The 19,445-nt window shown below is 35.4% G+C and overlaps 1 protein-coding gene across 1 annotated transcript; it reads left to right on the top strand.

The window, feature by feature from the left end:
• Positions 1 to 16,753: 16,753 nt before the first annotated feature.
• LOC114283291 (tetraspanin-15) lies at positions 16,754 to 18,647 on the top strand. Its single transcript, XM_028226109.2, has 2 exons — positions 16,754 to 17,341; positions 18,334 to 18,647. The coding sequence occupies exons 1-2, from the start codon at positions 16,754 to 16,756 to the stop codon at positions 18,637 to 18,639; spliced, it is 894 nt and encodes a 297-aa protein (XP_028081910.1). The 3' UTR covers positions 18,640 to 18,647.
• The last annotated feature ends 798 nt before the right edge of the window (positions 18,648 to 19,445 follow it).

Genomic DNA, 19,445 nt, shown 5'->3' with positions numbered 1-19,445 from the left:
ATCAACAAATTAACTAAGTAAGCAATTTAAATAAGCATGTAAACTAAATGAAGTGGGCTGCCCTAGCTCTGCCTTGGATGGCGAAGGATGCGTGCATGCTTGACTTGCCTTGTTCGGAAACCCCTCGCGACGCCCCAACTCACATTTGTTTGCAATTGATCTCAGAAACTTGCACAAAGCTCTAGAGAGATGAAACTCCACCCTAGGAATCTGTGGGAAGGCTGCCGACCAGCTTATAGGTATGGGAGACTAATGGCCGACCACCTTTTGTGGTGGAAACCAAAAAAAGTGGTCGGCCTACCAGTAAATCTGGTCGACCGACCAGTTTCCTCTCCTGGTTTCTGGTTTTCTGCAACAAAGGGAAAGAGAGATGCACGGCAAAGTATTTGCAACACATGTGTGCACGACCACTCTCCCCATCATTGCATAAGCTCAAAGGAGTGTAGTCCTCGACCCTCGGGCCACCAATCACGCATTTCGATGCATGATGGCCGAGGAGCCGAATTGCACGACTCAATGTGAAATAAATGCACACACAAGCACCTAAAGCCAACAACTCCATCATGGGTAGTCAAGAGTGTTGGCGACTGGGAATCGAGGCATGTTTCGTCACTTTGAGTACGAGACGTCCCTCGTTTCCCATGTTCGGGCTAACTTGCATCCCAAACACAATGCAACAAACATGGCATGCACAAATGCAACTCTAGCATGCAATCCTAATGCAATGCAACTAAGTGATGCAAACATGCAAGGGATAACATGCAAGCATGCAACTAGCATACACAATGCTACAAGCTACATGGCATGCACAATGCTCATGACACTAGCATACACAATGCACATGGAACTAATATACACAATGAGATGAACAAGGCATGCACAATGCAATGATCAATCATGCGACAACGTGGTATACACAATGCTATGAACTACAATGGCATACTTGATACAAAATGGACTTAAACCAAAATGGATGGGCCTCAGCCACACCCAAATCAGTGGCCAAAGATGGTGAAAACAAGGCTCCAAAACTCATGCAAACATGTCCAATGCAAGGACCTAAGCCCAAGGGCACAAAATGCAACTCTACAAAAGCATTAAAAGGATGACATATGGCATACAATGACACATGTTCCAGCTCTGAAATGACATACAAAGTGGCTCCGAATCATGTAAACAATTCACACAATGCATATTGAAAGGCTCAAGTACCGAAGCTAGTGAAGCACATTACACTAGAGGCATGCAAGGCGATGCTCAAATGACAAAATCAACTCCAAACAGACCTTAAACAGGCCCAAAACAATGGCAAAATGAGCCAAGACGGTGGCTTGAAAGGCATAAGAATGAAGCTCAATGCAAAGGCTCATAAATGGGATATAATGATACAACTCTCAAACACATCGAAAGAGTGACAAACATGGAAATATGGCCAAGAAATAAACTCTGAAATATCATGCTCAATGATGCTAAAACATGCAAACACCTCAAGTTAAGCATGCAAGGGGATTCAAAACTCAAGGCTAAGCAAGGCTATTACACTACAACCATACATGGCAAGCATTATTCGACCAAGGGACCTCAAAACAAAGCTAAGGCAACCCAAAATATAAACAAAATCAGTTTGGAGCATGGCCAAAATATACTAGCATAGAGGGCCAAAACAACATGCATTATAAACTAGTGAACATGATTTACACTACAAGCATGTGAAGCATATGAGAGGCTACCAAACCAGCCAAAAATAGAATCATGGCATGCCAAATGATGGCCAAAAACCCACAGAAACATGACCAATACATGCAAGAATGAGGTGTTACTTTGATAGGCTATGCAAAGGATTGTTCTACACATGCAAGAGGCAAACAAAAGGTGATCAAACCAGCCATAGATAGAGTCTAGGCAGGTCCTAAAAGTCACTAAAAAGGGCCTGAACCAAGGCTAGGAAGTGTGGAAATATATGCTCCCTTGGAAAGCCAAAAATGCAAGCAAACAAGGCCAAAAGAGAGAGGGTCACCCCTCTCTGATTTTGGCCCTCAAAACCACATGCCAACCACTAAAAATCTGCTGGATTTCAGTGACTAAAGGGCCAAGTAAAGATCAATACAAAGGTCTCATGGCATGGCTCAAAACAAGGCTAAATAGAGCATGCAAGAGGGTAGATGACCCCCAACACCAAAAGAGCCTTAAACAAACATAAAAATCACTTAAATATGAACCTTTTTTAGTTGACAACAAAGCTCAAATAAGCATGCAAATGAGGCTAAGAGAAGGATCAAAATAATGCTTAAAAAAGGGAAAAGTGATTACCCTTGAAGCTCAGCAAAACCAGTAAAATTTGGGACCAAAAACCAGCTGTTTAACCTCTGAAAACAACCTCCAAGAACCTCAAATCAATGGTGGAAGTGTATGGCTATGAGGTGTAGTATAAAAGGGTCAAGAACAATGCACCTTATGAGCCAAAATATAGAGATATAGAGAGATATGTATTGTTTTGCCTTAGAGAAATTCTGAACCTGGTTCAAGGAGGGGAAGGGTCTCTCTTATAGACAAACAAGGCCAAAGCTTCTTCAAGAAGATAAAAACAAGGCTCAAGATCCTCCATACACGTGTATGGAGGATACAGTCTGTGCTTTCCAGCTAGCACCCACTAAAATAGACAAAACAAGAGGGAGCTGGCCGACCAGAAAAGGTGGTCGGCCGACCACTTTCCCTGGTCGGCCGACCAGGGTAGGTGGTCTCCCACACAAAAAAGTGGTCGGTGGCTCCATTTGGTGGTCTCCACTTTGAAAGCAAGCTAGTGGTGTGGTGGGAGACCAGCAAATGTGGCCCAAAGACCAAGAAAATCAGTTTCCTGACAAGAAAATCGGCTGGCGGGGAGAAAGTGGTCTCCAAGGAGAAAAGGTTGTCTCCCACCCTTGTACCACCTCCCAAACAAGGAAAACAAGGTTCATGCCAAAAAAGAACCAACACGGATGCAAAATGAGAGTTCGAGGGGCAAAGCGCGCGGTCGGGTGCCCCGAAAACTGGTTATTGAGCACCACAAGTGACGTACGGCCACAAAAGTGGTCTCCCGGACCACAATGTCCCTCTAGACAGAGGAAACAAGGTGTGTTCCAAAAAAATCATGCCAAACGGAGAACGTTAAGTGGTCCCGAACCGAGGCGCGCGGCCGACGGCTTCGAAAACCGGAAACAAGTCTCTAAACAGGAACAGTGGCCTATGATCACGAAAAATAGCCTACGACCACTGAGAGATGGTCTACAAGACCTCTCCCTCCCTCCAGGAAGACAAAACAAGACTTAGTCCGCAGACCGAGTCAAAGTATAAAGAGTCCCGAGGTCCGGAGGTGAGGCTCTCAGCCAAGAACTCCGAAACCTCGAAACGAGCACAACATGCCCAATCACCGAGTGCTCAATCGATGACGTCTGAGTCTTAAGGTCGGTAAAAAATGGGGTGTCTACAATTGCGCCTCTTTCACAGAACTCGAAAGTCTTAAGTGACAGGAGTGAATGTCAAAGCCCAGAGACGACCCATTTTTGACAAGGCCGAAGACTTAGACAAACATGCAAGATAACAAAGAAATGTGCCCGCATGCAGGGGCAAAATGCAAGTGACAATGCAAGAAGCCGAACATAACTTATGATCATGCAAAGAAAGCTGTAACGAAACAATTATACACAATAAATGCAACAGTTTAAGCAGGCGAATGAAATCAAACCAAACTACATTACATGCAAAAAGGATGTAAGAGAATTATGCAATTCTCACTACGTCTCACACGGAGTACATACAATACCGTCCGGTTCGTCTGGTCACGCCAGCTTTAAATGAACCATACATACAATATCGTGCCTGTAAAAGAAAAAAGCTCAACAGGTACAATATCGTTAGAATCATGCATAGCAATGCAAGTAAAAAGTGTGTGACCACGCAAGCGAAGGGATGCATGACAATGCAACCTAAGTGTGACGCATAACAATGTGGAAGGGATGCAAAACAATGCAACCTAAGTGTAACGCATAACAATGCGGAAGGGATACAAGACAATGCAACCTAAGAGTGACGCATAACAATGCGGAAGGGATGTAAAACAATACAACCTGAGTGTAACGCATAATAATGCGGTAGGGATGCAACACAATGCAATGCACTAACAAGTGCAGATTAGGTGCGCAAGATAGCGCGAATGATGCAATGCACAAAACAGTGCGATGCGCAAGATAGCGCGATGCGCAAAATAGCGTGAATGATATGCAATGCACAAGACAGTGCCATGCGCAAGATAGCGCAATGCGTAAAATAGCGCGAATGATATGCAATATTAAAAAACAATGTAATAATATACAATGTAACGAAACAATGCAAATGATATGCAATGTATGTGAGATGATCAAACCACAAGCAGTACAAAACCACACAAATATCATAAAGGGATGGAGATGCAAAATCAAACTACTTTTAACACAGAAAAGGCAGTGGGCACGAGCCGAACGACGCCTAACACAAGCTAAGTGCCTACATCCTAGTACTAGCCACAACTCAGCATGTATGCTTACACATAACAGGACCGTGTTTCAACGTGGAAGGGGTGCGAGCACATGCAAAACTATGTGTTTCACAGAGATACCACAAAGTACAAGTAATTGGGTGGCATGATATAAGTGGCGAATGATCTGAGGAGGAAAGATCGTGATCCTAAATGTTGAATGTAACAAACTAAAATACGATGAAATGGATGCAATGGATGAATTGAATAAAGCGCGCGGCCAAACCACATTTTGCCTAGAAAATGCATGGACACGAACAAACCACGTCTAATACAGAAATGGTGCTGTCACCCTCAAAGCACAATTCCCTTAGTGGAATAGGCGCGTACACATAATCACATAACCATGCTTTAACGCGAAAAGTATGGGCACATGCCAGACTAAGCTTAACATGGAAAGGCGCAAGTGATATAATTGATATGCAGTAAATGCATGAAATATATTCTATGTACAATGCAATGGACATACTAGATGATGTAGTAGTTAGGAAGTGAAGGTACCCTACAGGGGCAATTGGCAACGACCTACCTCATGCTGCTGGGGACCTTCCCCTTCTTCTCAGTTGAACATTAAAATATATAATTAATAAGTCATATTATTGAGTCGTGTCATACATAGATTCATGTTAAAAAATAGTCAACCCTAACTTACTATATTGCTTGAGTTGTGTCAAAAATTCTCATTCTTACCCCCAACTAATTTTAGTTCTTATAGCATTGATAAGCTAAAAAATAAATATTCGATTCAACTAATTGAAGTTCAACTATTTTATATATATATATATATATATATATATATTATCTAAATTTTGTTAAATTGTAATGCAATAGAAATAAATTTTTTTCCTTTTTGTTTTATCCAAATAATTTTTTTTTAAGGTAATGATACATGAAGGGCCCAATTTAAAAAATTCACCTTAGACCTCTAATAACTCAGGGCCGGCCCTGATTAGGACGTGATTGAATTAGCTTCAGTATATTTGTAAATGTGCTAATCTCTTTTGTTACCCTCATTAGGATGTCAGGATGTGGACGTGGTGGCAGGTGTGATAAGCCTAGACGGCAGGAGATGCCAATACAAGATGATATTCCGGCACAGGAGGAGGTGTTGGTCAGGCCAATGTGACCGAACCCGTTGGTCAACAAGCCATGGGCGCCTTAGCTCATGAAATGGCCAGAGCATTAAGAGAATCTATGGACATTCTCACGGTTGAGAATCAAGTCCAGACATAAGTAGCTGGGGCAGGGCCATCTTTTCTGAAGCGGGAGTTCTTCCAATCGAATCCGAATGAGTTTTTGAGTGATCCCAAGGAGCTACTGAAAGATGATGAGTGGCTCTCATTCAGAAGCATTTGTTGTGAGAGGCCAAAGCAAAACTAGAAGAAAATCAGAGAGTTCCTCTCATTCAGAAGCATTTGTTGTGAGAGGCCAAAGCAAAACAAGGGGGAGAAGTAAGACTCCTCATGATCGTGATCAAAGCCGTGACAAATCAAGAGATGGTTCTTTTTCAAAGAAAGACATTGAGTGCTATTATTGCCATGAGAAAGGGCACATGAAGCGGGCATGCCGAAAATTCAAGAACAAGGAGAAAAGGCATGACAAAAGTGTGAATAAGAAGCAAGAAGACACAACGGTGGTTACTACCGATGATCTTATGGTCGTTTGTGAAGATAATTATATCAATTTTGTGGGCTAAGAGAGCAATTGGGTGATTGATTCTTGTATTTCTTTTCATGTGACTTCTCGAGTTGATTTTTTCACTACCTATACCAAAGGAGATTATGGTTCTGTTCTAATGGGTAATAAAGGTTTGCCCAAGATTATTGGCATGGGTGATGTTTGCTTGGAAACAAATTTGGGCTGCAAGTTGATGCTTAAAGATGTGAGGCATGTTCCCGACATTCGCCTCAATTTGATCTCTACTGGGAAGCTAGATGATGAAGGCTACAGCAACAAATTTGTTGATGGAATATGGAAGCTCACAAAGGGCTCTTTAGTGGTGGCTAAGTGCAAGAAGACTCATACACTTTATTCGATGCAAGAAAAAATTTGTAAAGGTGTTATCAATGCACTTGAAGATGATACTTCTACCGAAATGTGGCATAAGCGGCTTGAGCACATGAGTGAAAAAAGGCTTCAAGTTTTGTTCAAGAAATAGCTTCTACCCGGTTTGAAAGATGTATTTAAGCATTTTCAGGCCATGGTTGAAAGAGAAACAGGACATAAATTGAAGTGCATCCTATCAGACAATAGTGGTGAATACATTGGGCCATTTGATGAGTATTGTCGCAACCAAGGTATTCGGCACCAAAAGACAGTTAAGAAAACTCCTCAACAAAATGGCATTGCCGAGAGGATGAACCACACCATTGTGGAAAGAACAAGGTGTCTGCTTTCACATGCTAAATTGCCAAGATCCTTTTGGGGGTGAGGTAATGGGGACAATGGTTGACGTGATCAATTTGTCTCCTTCCTATCCTTTGAATAGTGATGTTATCGAAAGAGTTTAAACCGGTAAAGATGTATCTTATAAGCACTTGAGAGTGTTTGGTTGCCAAACCTTTGTTCACATTCCAAAAAATGAGAGGTCCAAGCTTGATAGTAAGTCAAGACAATGTATTTTTCTTGGCTATAGGCGTGATGAATTTGGTTATAGATTGTGGGATCCGATCAACAAAAAAGTCATTCGAAGCCGTGATGTTGTGTTTCTTGAAAACTAAACAATTGAAGACTTTGGCAAAGATGATCAATCGGAGCCAAAAAGTAGTGATCTCATTGACATGCATCCATCTCCTTCATCTTCGGTAGATGATGAAAATGGGAGAGATGTGCAGCCACCTATTAAAGATATAGAGGATGACACTAATCCTAATGAACTTGAGCCAGAAATTGAGGAAGAGCATCTAATTCAAGATCTGCCACCACAACTTGAGTTGAGGAAATCTACAAGGGACCGACAACTTTCAAGAAAGTATCCTCCTAATGAATTTGTGTTGATTTCCGATCAAGGGGAGCCCAAGAGCTACCAAGAAACAATTGAGCATGCAAAGAAAGATGATTGGAAAAAGGCCATGGAAAAGGAGATGAATTCCTTACTTGAAAATCACACTTATGATTTAGTGACGTTGCCTAAGGAGAGGAAAATTTCTGAAAATTGAAGAATGATAGCAAGAATCTGAGATACAAAGCACGTCTTGTTGTGAAAGGCTTTGGGCAAAAGAAAGGTATTCACTTTGATGAGATTTCTCGCCAGTTATGAAGATGTCTTATATTCGGGTTGTACTTGGCATGGCCGTAAGTATGAACCTTGAAGTTGAGCAACTTGATGTGAAAACCGCATTTCTTCATGGTGACCTTGAAGAAGAAATTTACATGGAGCAACCGGAAGGTTTTGTGGAAAAAGGGAAAGAGGAATTTGTTTGCAAATTGAAGAATAGTTTGTATGACCTTAAGCAAGCCTCGCGACAATGGTACAAAAAATTTGACCCTTTCATGTTGAATAATGGTTTTTCTAATACCACTTCAGACTATTGTGTGTTTGTGAAAAATTTCGTGGATGGTAAATTTAATATTCTTTTGCTTTATGTTGATGACATGTTAATTGTGGGTCAAGATTACACTATGATTAACAGGTTGAAATTGGAGTTAAGCAAGTCCTTTGCTATGAAAGATTTGGTGCCAGCAAAGCAAATATTTGGTATGAAAATTATTCGTGATCGGAAAAAGTGGCTGATTTGGTTGTCTCAAGAAAGTTACGTTGAAAAAGTTTTTGAGAGGTTCAACATGGATAAAGTAAAATCGGTTGGTTGTCCACTTGCGGGTCACTTCAAGCTTAGTTCGAATCAATGTCCTACAAGTGAGAAAGACAAGGAAGAGATGCAGAAAATTCCTTATGCTTCAGCGGTTGGTTCTTTGATGTACACCATGGTTTGTACAAGGCCGGATATTACTCATGTCGTTGGTGTGGTGAGCCGGTTTCTCTGTAATCCGGGTAAAAACTATTGGATAGCGGTAAAATGGATTCTAAGATATCTTCGAGAGATTTGAAGGTGTGTTTGTGTTTTGGGGATGGTAAGCCGATGCTTGATGGGTCCACATATTTCGATGGTCAGTGATGTTCATTCTAGAAAATCTACTTCAGGGTATTTAATGACTTTTGCAGGGGGAGCTGTGGCATAGCAATCTAAATTACAAAAATGTGTTACTCTCTCAACTACCGAAGCTGAATTTATTGCCATTACCAAAACTTGCAAAGAAAAGTTATGGTTGAAGAAATTTTTACAAGAATTAGGTTTGAAGCAAAAATGGTATGTGTTTTATTGTGATAGCCAAAGTGCTATTCGTTTGAGTAAAAATTCTACTTTTCATTCGAGATCGAAACACATTGATGTGAGATACCATTGGATTCGTGATGTATTAGATTCGAAATTGTTACAACTTGAAAAGGTTCACATGGATGATAATATTTCGAATATATTGACTAAGACTTTGTCGAGGGACAAACATTTGAAGTGTCAAACTTTGGCAGGTATGGTTGATGTCTCCACCTAAGTCGGTAAGGGAAGAATTGTTGGGTATACCTGCTTATTAGAGTATGAGACCCAATTTGTTTATTAAAAGAGTTTAATTTGGTTTGGTGTTGGTTATAATATATTTTTAATATATTATATCTAACTTTTGGAGGCCCAATTCAGTTTGGTAACAGCTAGGGTTTTGATAATAAAACCCAAGAATGAATAATATCTATATATATTGTTCCAATAGAGTGTGGCTGCTATAGAAACAATATTCAAATCAATTCAGTGGGGTTTGCTGTGAAACAGCAGTTTGTTTGATATAAATTCAATTCGGTGCTTTGTGTTTTTTGGTTTCGACTCTACTTTGAAGTTGATTTGGTTCGTTATTTTGGATCTTCTTCAACTCTGATTTCGAAGACTTTTGTTCATCTATTTGGTGAGGTCTTTCCTCTTATTTATTTGTGATTATTTGGAATTCACCTAAGGGTGATTTGTGAGATCATTCGTGTCTCGTTTGTAATCGTTTGGAAACCTATTGGTTGATAGTGGAATCGGATTTCGATCCCGTAGACGTACCTCACATTAAGGGAACTACGTAAAATTCTTGTGTTGCTATTGATTTAATTTTTCCACATTAGTTTTTATTCTCATTGATTGATTTACTTGTGGAAAATCATATATTTTCCCTAACAATTTTTGCCTAAGGTTGGTCTTTTTCCCATAATTTTAGTGGGTTATCACTAAAATTATTTTCTAACATTTACTTAATACTATCTAAACTTGGAATATCTTTTCTTTGTTTTCCTTATTTACCTTGATAGTGATTTGTGATATCAGTGATCCGTTGTTCATCTTCTTCTTCACTATCAGTTATAGTGTTTTTTTCACTACTAATTTGATCTTCAAATAGTTGTTGTCAATCTTTTTTTTTTTCTTTTTCTTTTTCTTTTTCTTTTTCTTTTTTTATCTTCATTAATTGTTTTAAGATCACCACACTGGGCAGTGTAGAGAAGTTCAATTTGTGTTCATAAATTTGGTTTTGTAATTTTAACAAGGTTAAAATCAAATTTACATTTGAAATGCAAATTTTAGCAATGAAATTTCATACATTTTAAGAGAAGTATATAATTCATCTTGAAGAAAAGGCCTATTTTCTTTTTATTTTAAAAATGTATTGTCAACTAAAAAATCTCCATCTAAAAATGAAAATTGAATTATTCTGTCCATTATAAATTCTTTTTGATTAAGAATAATAGGAACATAATAACTTTCATATTCCATAGTTACTGATTGATCGTTTGCCAATTTTAATACAATTGGATTTTCAGCTAAAGCCTATTTGTCTAGAGGTAATACTCCAAGTTTTGCCAAACTATATAAAGCACTAGTGTCAACTAATGCATCAGTAGTGTACGAAAGATAGCCTAGAAAGTTAAATAACATATGAATTTGTATGGCTAACTTCAATAGTTTTTTCAAAAAATTCATGAGATTTTTTACTCATATCTTCATTTAGTTTTTGGATTATTTCTTCTACTTTTTGGAGTTCCTCTCCAAATAATCCTCGTTCCTTTAATTTCACATTTAAAGTGATGGAGAAATTATCGAGAGAAACCATGTTTAGCTTTTGGTGTTCTTTGATCGATAAATTTGATGAAAATTTATTAGTAATAGGGATACTTATTGTTTTGTATCCTATTATTTCTTCATCTGAACTTTCTTATACACAATATTCTTGTGCACTAAATTCTTCAATGATAGCATTATCTTTGTTTTTTGTTCTTTCTAAGTCACTTGTAAAATTAGATCTAGTAAAAAGAATTGATTTTCGTCTAAGTTCACCTAGATAAACAACACCTTTGTTGTGAGAACCCGAATATAAAAATCAAGTAAATAATTAAATAATAATAATATTACAATCTCAAATATTTTGGTGGTGAATTCTAAGGTGCAAATTAAATATTATTGGAGGATCTTTTAATTAATTTTAAACCTAAAATAAATTTGTGGTGAAAGCATTTAATTTAGAGGCAAGATTTATTATAAAAAAATATATGGAGAGAGAGGAGGGTGTGACTTGAACTCTAGACCACAAGGTTAATATATAAGACTCTTACCATTTGAGTTGTATATAACTTACATCTATGTTTTGTATATTTATCTATTTATTTGACCTATGTGTGCCCACTACTAGTATAAAATAAAATAAACACAAACCCTAACTCTTGTTATAATTGTTTTCCACAACACTAGCAGCCCTAGCAGCCATGGGTTTATGAAGGAAAGAGAGGGGTTTTTCAATCATCAAGATTATTGTTGTAGCCAAGAAGGAGAGCTTTGGGTGTGTTGTGCTGTGTGGGTTCCAAGGTTTTCTTCCCTTCTTTCTTTGTTCTTTATCCTAATAATATTGTTATTTAATTCATTGATGGAGCGATTGTAGGTGTATATATTTTGTGTATATATATATATGCTGTTAAGAAATCTAAGGAGTTAAATTCATGTATAAAGAATCGGTGTGAATCTTAGTCCAAAAATTCTGCACATAATCGCTAACTTTAAAAATCAAGAAACCATATCAAACGGGTGAATTTTAATCTGAAATTTTTACAGTAGATCAATTACACATTTAATTGCATATCTCAATTTTTTCATAATTTTTGGGAATCGAAATCCATATAAATTGAGGTATTCAAATCTGTCCAGGAAACCAGTCCGAAACAGTAAATTCGGGATTGTTGTTCTCTTTGGGTATAAATCCAAAAATTATCAAATTAGTGTCATTAGAACCGGTTACGAGACTAGTTTCGTATGTTTTTGGCCTTGCATTGATTGCTCGTGTATATTAAGAGAACCGTCAATTTCTTTAAAGTGCTGCAGAAAACAACCTGTTTGGATATAATAAATTGTAGAAAATTATTTTGATAAGCAAATCAAGTGAAACCAATTGGGTCTGAAACTTAGGATATATTAGATCATATCTGGAGGTTATTGGAATTTTTCGAATAGCGTGGAGTGGGTTTTGTAATTTTCAAAGTTAGCGAATAGATTGGGAAAACTTGTTTAAAACACTGTTTCATCTTAAAGTTATTTTTAGTTAAGTTTCGATCGGAATCTATGTCTTGGGTGATTTCAGACCTTGAAGAACATAAACTTAGGTAATATTTAAGAGTGACGGTGAGTTGGGTTGAGCCGTGTTAGTGCGCTTTAGTTTGGGGCTACTTAGTTCGTATTCTTTAGTATTTTTAAATTAGTAGTGACGTGTAGTTTTCATATTGGTTCAGGGCACTAGTTGGACTTTCATACTCTATTCGAGGATTATATTATTTCGTTTCCAGGTGAGTAGTTTCATGCTACGTATTTTTATAAATGTTTCCCTACCCTAAATTGTTGGAAAATCAAATTGTTGTTTCAAGACTAAACTGCTTTGATAAATTATTATATTATCAATTGAATCAAATTATTTCTGAAACATGTGTGAACTTGGCATACTGTAAACTATTTGTTTTGGTCTCATGTTTATAATGATGAACCACCATGTTTTGCAAAACTAATGTGTATTGATTATTGGGACCATGTGTGTATTTAGTCCAGGGAAATTATTCCACTGTGTGTGGTGACTCTGGCCACTAGGGAACAGATCCGGGTTGGGCCGTGATGACTCTAGTGCTCAACGATTGTAAGGAACAGACCTTTAAAAACAACTAGGTGACCTTCAATCGGATCGTCTTTGAGAAAAGGCCCAGGTGCCACCCTGAGGATGACTCTTAGTTCGGTATTGGATCCAACGGGGCTTATAGCCTGAGAAATGTGTGGCAGATTATTTGTTTTTCTTGGTACCCAGAAAATTATTGGTGTTCATGTTATAATCTGTTTTAAGTGAAAATTGTCGTTTATCATGTTCTTGCGAGACATGAGTATTTTAAGTGTTGATTTGTGGAACCTTCTTTTTGAAACAGATTGTATTTACCAAACTGTATGCCAATCTAGTTTCTGTGATATATAACTTATTTTGGAATTGAACCCTGTTTTCAAAACTGTATTTACTATCCATGTTGCTACTCACTGAACTATCAGCTGACTTAGTTTTTATCACTTCCAGGTGTTAGAAGGACTTAGAGTGGACTCATGGCGTAGCGGGGACTCAATTGCATGGACCTCTAGGGCATTCCTTTAGTTTAGAGTGTTATGTCAAGTTTGTACATATTTATATTTATTCTTATCGAAGTTCATTTAGGATTATTTTTGATAGGTGGGTTGTTTATATCCCATAAGTTTGGATGATTTTTTATTACGGTTGATTTTGCCGTTTATAATTGTGACATGTCTGGATTGAGTTTTGGTTATTTTTTATTAGACTATTGTTCAGTTGTTCAATGTGATTGGATTCGTGTTTAGGCTTACGTGTGCCTTGGGCTAAGTCCCTGTGGGACACGGCCGGTCATGCCCGGATTTGGGGTGTGACATTTGTCTTCTCAAATTGTTAAATTTTCGAGATTTTTTTGATCTGAAGTTTCTCTAAGAACCCATTTCTTAGACCATGATAATTGTTTTATATTAACCTTTTTGAATTGAAATTTTCAAGTGTGAGCACTCATTTTTTCAAATAGTTCTACTTTAGGTACAAGTATAGTAAGAGGATTAATTGTATTAACCACTTTATACATAAGCATGCAAATAATAGCAATATTTTTGTTTCTTGTATCAAAGTCTTGCATACCTTGAGTTTTTATTTTCAATCCTAATACTCGATTAAGATTAAAATCTTCCAATGCCAACAAATAATTTAGTTTGACAGTGAATCAAATTAGTCCATTATACAAATTACTTTGAATTCTTCCAATTAAGGAATTTTCAAAGTTATGCCATCTATTATCCATGACACATATTAACACAAGAATGTCTTTTCCACTTGCAAATAAAAGGCATATACTAACTTGTATAAGCGCTAAATGAATATAATTATATTTTTTTATTACAATATTGTTTGATTTTATTCATATCAAACAATGGTATATGTACAAATGTTTCTTCTGTATTAGCAATTGAAGTTCTTTCTTCAAAAATTTCTACATTCAGTTTATTTCAAGATTTGAAGATTGAATTTTTTTTAATTGCAATTTTTGGCATTTTTCAATCGTTTATAGAAAATTTTAATTCTTCAATTTCAAATGATTAACGTTCTCCTTTCTTGGGAATGATCCTTTTATTCTCATTATCTGAATCCATTTTCATCATAAAAATAATTTCAGTTAAAGCATCCTCTAAGCTTTGTTCATTGTTTTCATCAGAACTAGATTCTGATTTTGATTCATATTTTGACATGAATTCTTCTACTTAATTGTCAGATTCTATTTCGTATCCCTATATTGGTTTATACTTTTCTTCAAAAAATAATATTTATTTAACTTCTTGTTTCATTTGTTTGTTAGGACATTTTTTTTGTGAAATGTCCTTTTTCTCCACAAAGCCAACATTTGTATTCTTCAAGATATTTTCCTTTTAGACATGGAGGCTTTTTATCTTTTTTTTAGTATATCTACCCCAAGGTTTAGGTTTCTCTTTATAAGAATTAAATTTTCTTTTATGAATTTTTTTTTTTTAATTTTTTCACAAATTTCTTCTTCTTAACCATTTTTTTTTTTTTTTTTTTTTTTTTTTTTTTTTTTTTTTTTGTCGTAACCATAGGTTCCTACCATACCTTCTATTTTTGAATAGAAGCTATAATCCATATATATTTTTCATATCTTTTATAGCTTGTCATTCTGCACAATATTTCTTTATAACTTTTCGCACAAAAGCTATTCGTCCACCTAAAGAATCACAGATTTGATTATTTTCCAATAGCCTTTCAAACTCTTTGTGAGATAGTTCATTCTATGGTTTGGAAAGTTTGGCTATAAATTGTTTTTACCAATGAATAGTATCTTTTAGGTCTAGTTTATAGAACTATTTTTTATATTCACAAGCATAATTTTCAAAATAACGCATATCATGTATTTGTATCTTAGTTAGATTTGCAAATGCTATTTTTTCTTGAATTCCCAATTGGCTAAGGGTTGTTCCACAAAATTCTCATTTATCTACCACAAATATGATAGTCTCTTCAACAGTAGTTAAACCTAACCACTAAACACTTATGTTATCATTATTTGATAGAGTATCCCAAATTTTTGCAGCCTGACCTCTCAAAGCAGCTTTTACAAAAGCATTTAGGCCACTGGCGCCTATAGCTTGTCCAGCTACACCAATTCTTATTACTGGAGCCCAATTATCTATAATCTCTTCTATGTTAGTTACACAGTTAAGCTCAAAATATATTCCATATCTATTAACAGGCTCATTTTTTGCATCTTTAAGAATAAAGTCATATTTTATATGAGTTTTTAATGGTCCTGTTTTTCCTAACTTTATTTCTTTCTTAGAAGATTTTTCTTCTTTATCTCTGAAGGTATTCATAAAATCAGGATTTCCCAAAAACCCAAAAGTTCCAAGTGCTTTGTTTATTTCAAATATTTCAGCTTTTATTTCTGATGATAGTGCTGTTCCTTTAACTCCGTTGGATTAATAGAATCGCTTATAAAATTTTTAAGCGATTTTTCTTTTTCATAATTATCCATATACAGATTCAAATATTTTTGAATATCTTTTGAGAATATTTCTTCTATAGGATTTTTTGGTGTGCATGTACCACTACCATCTTGATCTTTTTCATCTTTTGCAGTTTTTGCAGTTTATTCAATAACCTAAATCTTTTCATAAAATTTTCTTTTTTATTTTTAAGAGAAGTTTCTTTATTTCTCTTAACTCTTTAGATATTTCAATAATCATGATATTTTGATTTCTGCAAATATTTAGAGTTTCTTTACTCGCATCCATTAAACTATTTGATAGTCATGTGGTTTCAATTATACTGTTTTCGTAATCAAGACGTATAAAGTTTTTTACATTTATTATATCTTACATTAAACATTGAATTTCCATATTTAAATTTTTTTTTCCCTACATTTGATTTCTAGACTCTAATATCAAGATTAAAGGTCTCACAATGCCGTACAAGTGAAAATTAAATTTTAAAAAATTATACTTACTTAAAAACTTAACTCTAAAATTATACTAACGTTTAGAGCCACTTTGTGATTTATGAAACTTGAAGTGAGTGGAAAGATGAATTGAATTGTTTGGTGAGTGGAAAGGTGAGATGAATAATTCGGTGGAATTAGTGCTCTTTTTTTTTTTTTTATCAGCAAAGAAAAAGAAACTTTATTGATGATATGAGCAAAACATTCGGTGGAATTAGTGGAATTAGTGCTCTTTTTAGGGATGAAAAATTGGTGGTATCAATCTTTATTCATGCGAATTATAATTAACTTGGGTTTAAAACGTGAATTTCCAACAAAAATTCTGCCAACTTAGTCAGCTACAACCTGTCTTTTGCATCACCTTTCTCGGCCATCAACCCTAAAAATTCTCTGTGAGAAGTAACGGCAAAAGATGAAAATTTTAACTAAGATTTTGACTTAGTAAAATCATCTTTAGATCACTACCTAAATTTTTTACACATGTAATCTCTTGCATGCGAATAGTTCTCATGAGTCCAAACTGAAGACAGTTTATATATATATATATATATACTTATATATTTATACACTAAAGACAGTTTGAGAGTATTCCTTTGTTCTGTACAATCATGGCAAACCTTGCTGCTCATCATCCAGCAGAAGTAGTTGCAGTGACAGTGACAGAAGAGAAGAGTCAGCTCAAACAAGAAGACAATGGAACTAAACAGATGGGTAATCAAAAAGGGATTCAAATCAAATTTGTAATCCTTCCATTAACCATACTCTCTTTCCTTCTCTCTCTCCCAGTTCTGTTCTCATTCATATGGCTTCTTTACATTAAACAATATGACTGCGAAGATCTCTTGAAGCTTCCAAAGCTACAAATCGGTATTGTCATTGGATTGATCGCCGTGTTCTTGGTTAGCAACATTGTTGTGTACATGAGAGCTAAGGTTCCGGTCCCGGGACTTCTGTTAGTTATGGTGCCACTGATCATGATGCTCACTGTGGGACTTGGCCTTGTTGGAGCTTACAATATGGAAAGTCGAACAGTACCCGGTTCATCGGTTTGGCTTAAATCGAAAGTTCATAATGAAATCAATTGGTATAATATCAAATCTTGCTTGTATCATTCAAAAACATGTGAGGATTTGGTGTCTAGATCACGTAAGCTCAAGGCTGATGTCTACACTACTAGTAAATTGTCCTACATAGAGGTAACACTGGATTTTTTAACTGCTAATCTTTTTCTCTTGTACAAGTTTGTTACTTTATATTCATTTTATTTACTTGTGTTCTTGATTCATTTCACAAGATTAAGATCTTTGTGGCTGTTTTGGGTGGCTGTGTGCCTGTTTGTTTTGCAGTTTGTTTCTTTGTTTTGATTTGTTTGTATTTTCACCAACTTTCAGTTTTATGCTAGCAGATAATTGAACTTGCTCTAAGGTGTCAACCTAATTGGCATTGTTTAGTTTTGCTGTGATACTTTGTGAGTTTGTCTTTATTTATTGACATGTCTCTCAGTAATCTTTGTACAATTGAGTTTAATCAATAAAGTTTCTCTTCTTTGCTGATCAAAAGTAATATCAAAACCTTTTTAAGATTAAGATTGTTTGTGAAATGCTTTACTTCAAAAAAAAAATTAAAAATGCCATGCATCTGAAATTTTACCTAGAAAAGTGTCTAAATTTCAATGTATGTGAGTTACATCTACAATAAATTTGATCCATAAATTTGAAATTCTAAATAATTTTCTAGATAAAAATTCTAACTTTGTATCATTATTTTTATTTTTAATGAGTTTTCTCTAGAAAAATAAAAATTACAAATTATAGTTAGTGGCTATTGGAATTAGTTCCTCTTGTTTTGGCTTTAAATACTTGCATTAATTTTACCCAGGTAGTTAATATATATATATATATATATATTGATATGAGCTGAATTTGAATGAAAATAATAAAATTTTATCTTATGATTTCATTCCCAAGTTGTAAGTTTTTACTGCTTTTTCTTTCATATATGATCATTTTCTGTGGGAACTATTTTATCATACGCAATGTAACATATGATCATAATGTGTATCTTAACATGTTTATCAACTTTATATGTTTTTCTGTGGGAAAATTAATCAACTTTTATAAATTGCTAATTATTATTAATTTTTTGTTTTTTTTTTTTTTTTGGCCTTGTGTTGGCAAATTTTTTTAAGGCCGGTTGTTGCAGACCACCAGTTAGTTGTAACATGGAATACATAAATGCCACCTATTGGAGGAAGGAAGAAGAAGAAGAAGAATTGTTATTAGATAGCTCGATTCCATACAACAGAGATTGTGATTTGTGGACGAACAAAGAGAACGTACTATGTTACAATTGCAATGCTTGTAGAGAAGGATTTCTAAAAACATTGCAAGGAAAATGGTGGAAACTTGGGATGTTCCTCGTCGTGATGTCATTTTTACTCATTCTTTCACATCTCCTCCTGTTTGTCATCACAATGTGGGAGCAGCATGGATGATGGAAATTTAGAAATTTAAGATAGGTCTCATTTTGATTTTTTTTAGCTATTTTTAACCTTTCTTTGATCTTCTGAGACTCAACGTGTTCTATAAATAATTTTTGTTCACCCTATGTTTTTTAATTAGGGTAGTTACTAAGCTAAAGCTCCATATTTTTGTAACGGCCATATGGCATACCTCTTCCTTTGAATTATCAATTGATAAGAGGTAAATCTATGAGAATTTTTCTCAAAGATTTGAAGATAAATTATTGGTTTATTGTGGTAGTGACTCTTCTAAAATTAGTTTAAGCTAATATAAACAACATTATTATGTCTTGAAATATATGAGGGAAAAAATATACACCTCAAGTCATCCAAAATCAGTAATAGTAATTTCCAATTTTTTGTTGCTTGGTTATGATTGGTCATTTTTTAATAAAAAATAAAGAACTAAACAAAACACTAATTTAGTAGAACGGTGGGTTGTTCAGGTATCGTACCACGAGAACGTTGGACTAAATTGCATCAATTCGATTTGTAATTTCTAAATTAATCTGAAGAGAGGATGATTAATTTTTACTAATGAGAATTTAAATTAAAACTAAATTAATTGCAAATAAAAAGAGTTGTTCCGAATTTGGAGAGAGATTTAGGATCTCGAATCTACTACTAATCGCATATCACCTAATTTAAATACTCAATTCTAGTAAATCAATGGACCAGCTAATAATGATACATCTTAGCTACAAGCCTTGATAACATCACCACGAGGATGAGTATGTTCAAAATGTAAGCACAAATCATCTTTGGTCGGCACGAATCAT

This window comes from Camellia sinensis, chromosome 4 (assembly GCF_055761805.1).
Source record: "Camellia sinensis isolate YWXY chromosome 4, ASM5576180v1, whole genome shotgun sequence".
Lineage (NCBI taxonomy): Eukaryota > Viridiplantae > Streptophyta > Magnoliopsida > Ericales > Theaceae > Camellia > Camellia sinensis.
The sequence above is the reverse complement of the archived record's forward strand: the minus strand, read 5'-3'. Positions and strand labels throughout refer to the sequence as shown.

Excerpts from the sequence above, each read along its gene's own strand:
- LOC114283291 (XM_028226109.2), top strand. The coding sequence starts at position 16,754 with ATGGCAAACCTTGCTGCTCATCATCCAGCAGAAGTAGTTGCAGTGACA. Across the intron at positions 17,342-18,333 it reads GTAAATTGTCCTACATAGAG|GCCGGTTGTTGCAGACCACC; the intron begins GTAACACTGGAT and ends AATTTTTTTAAG.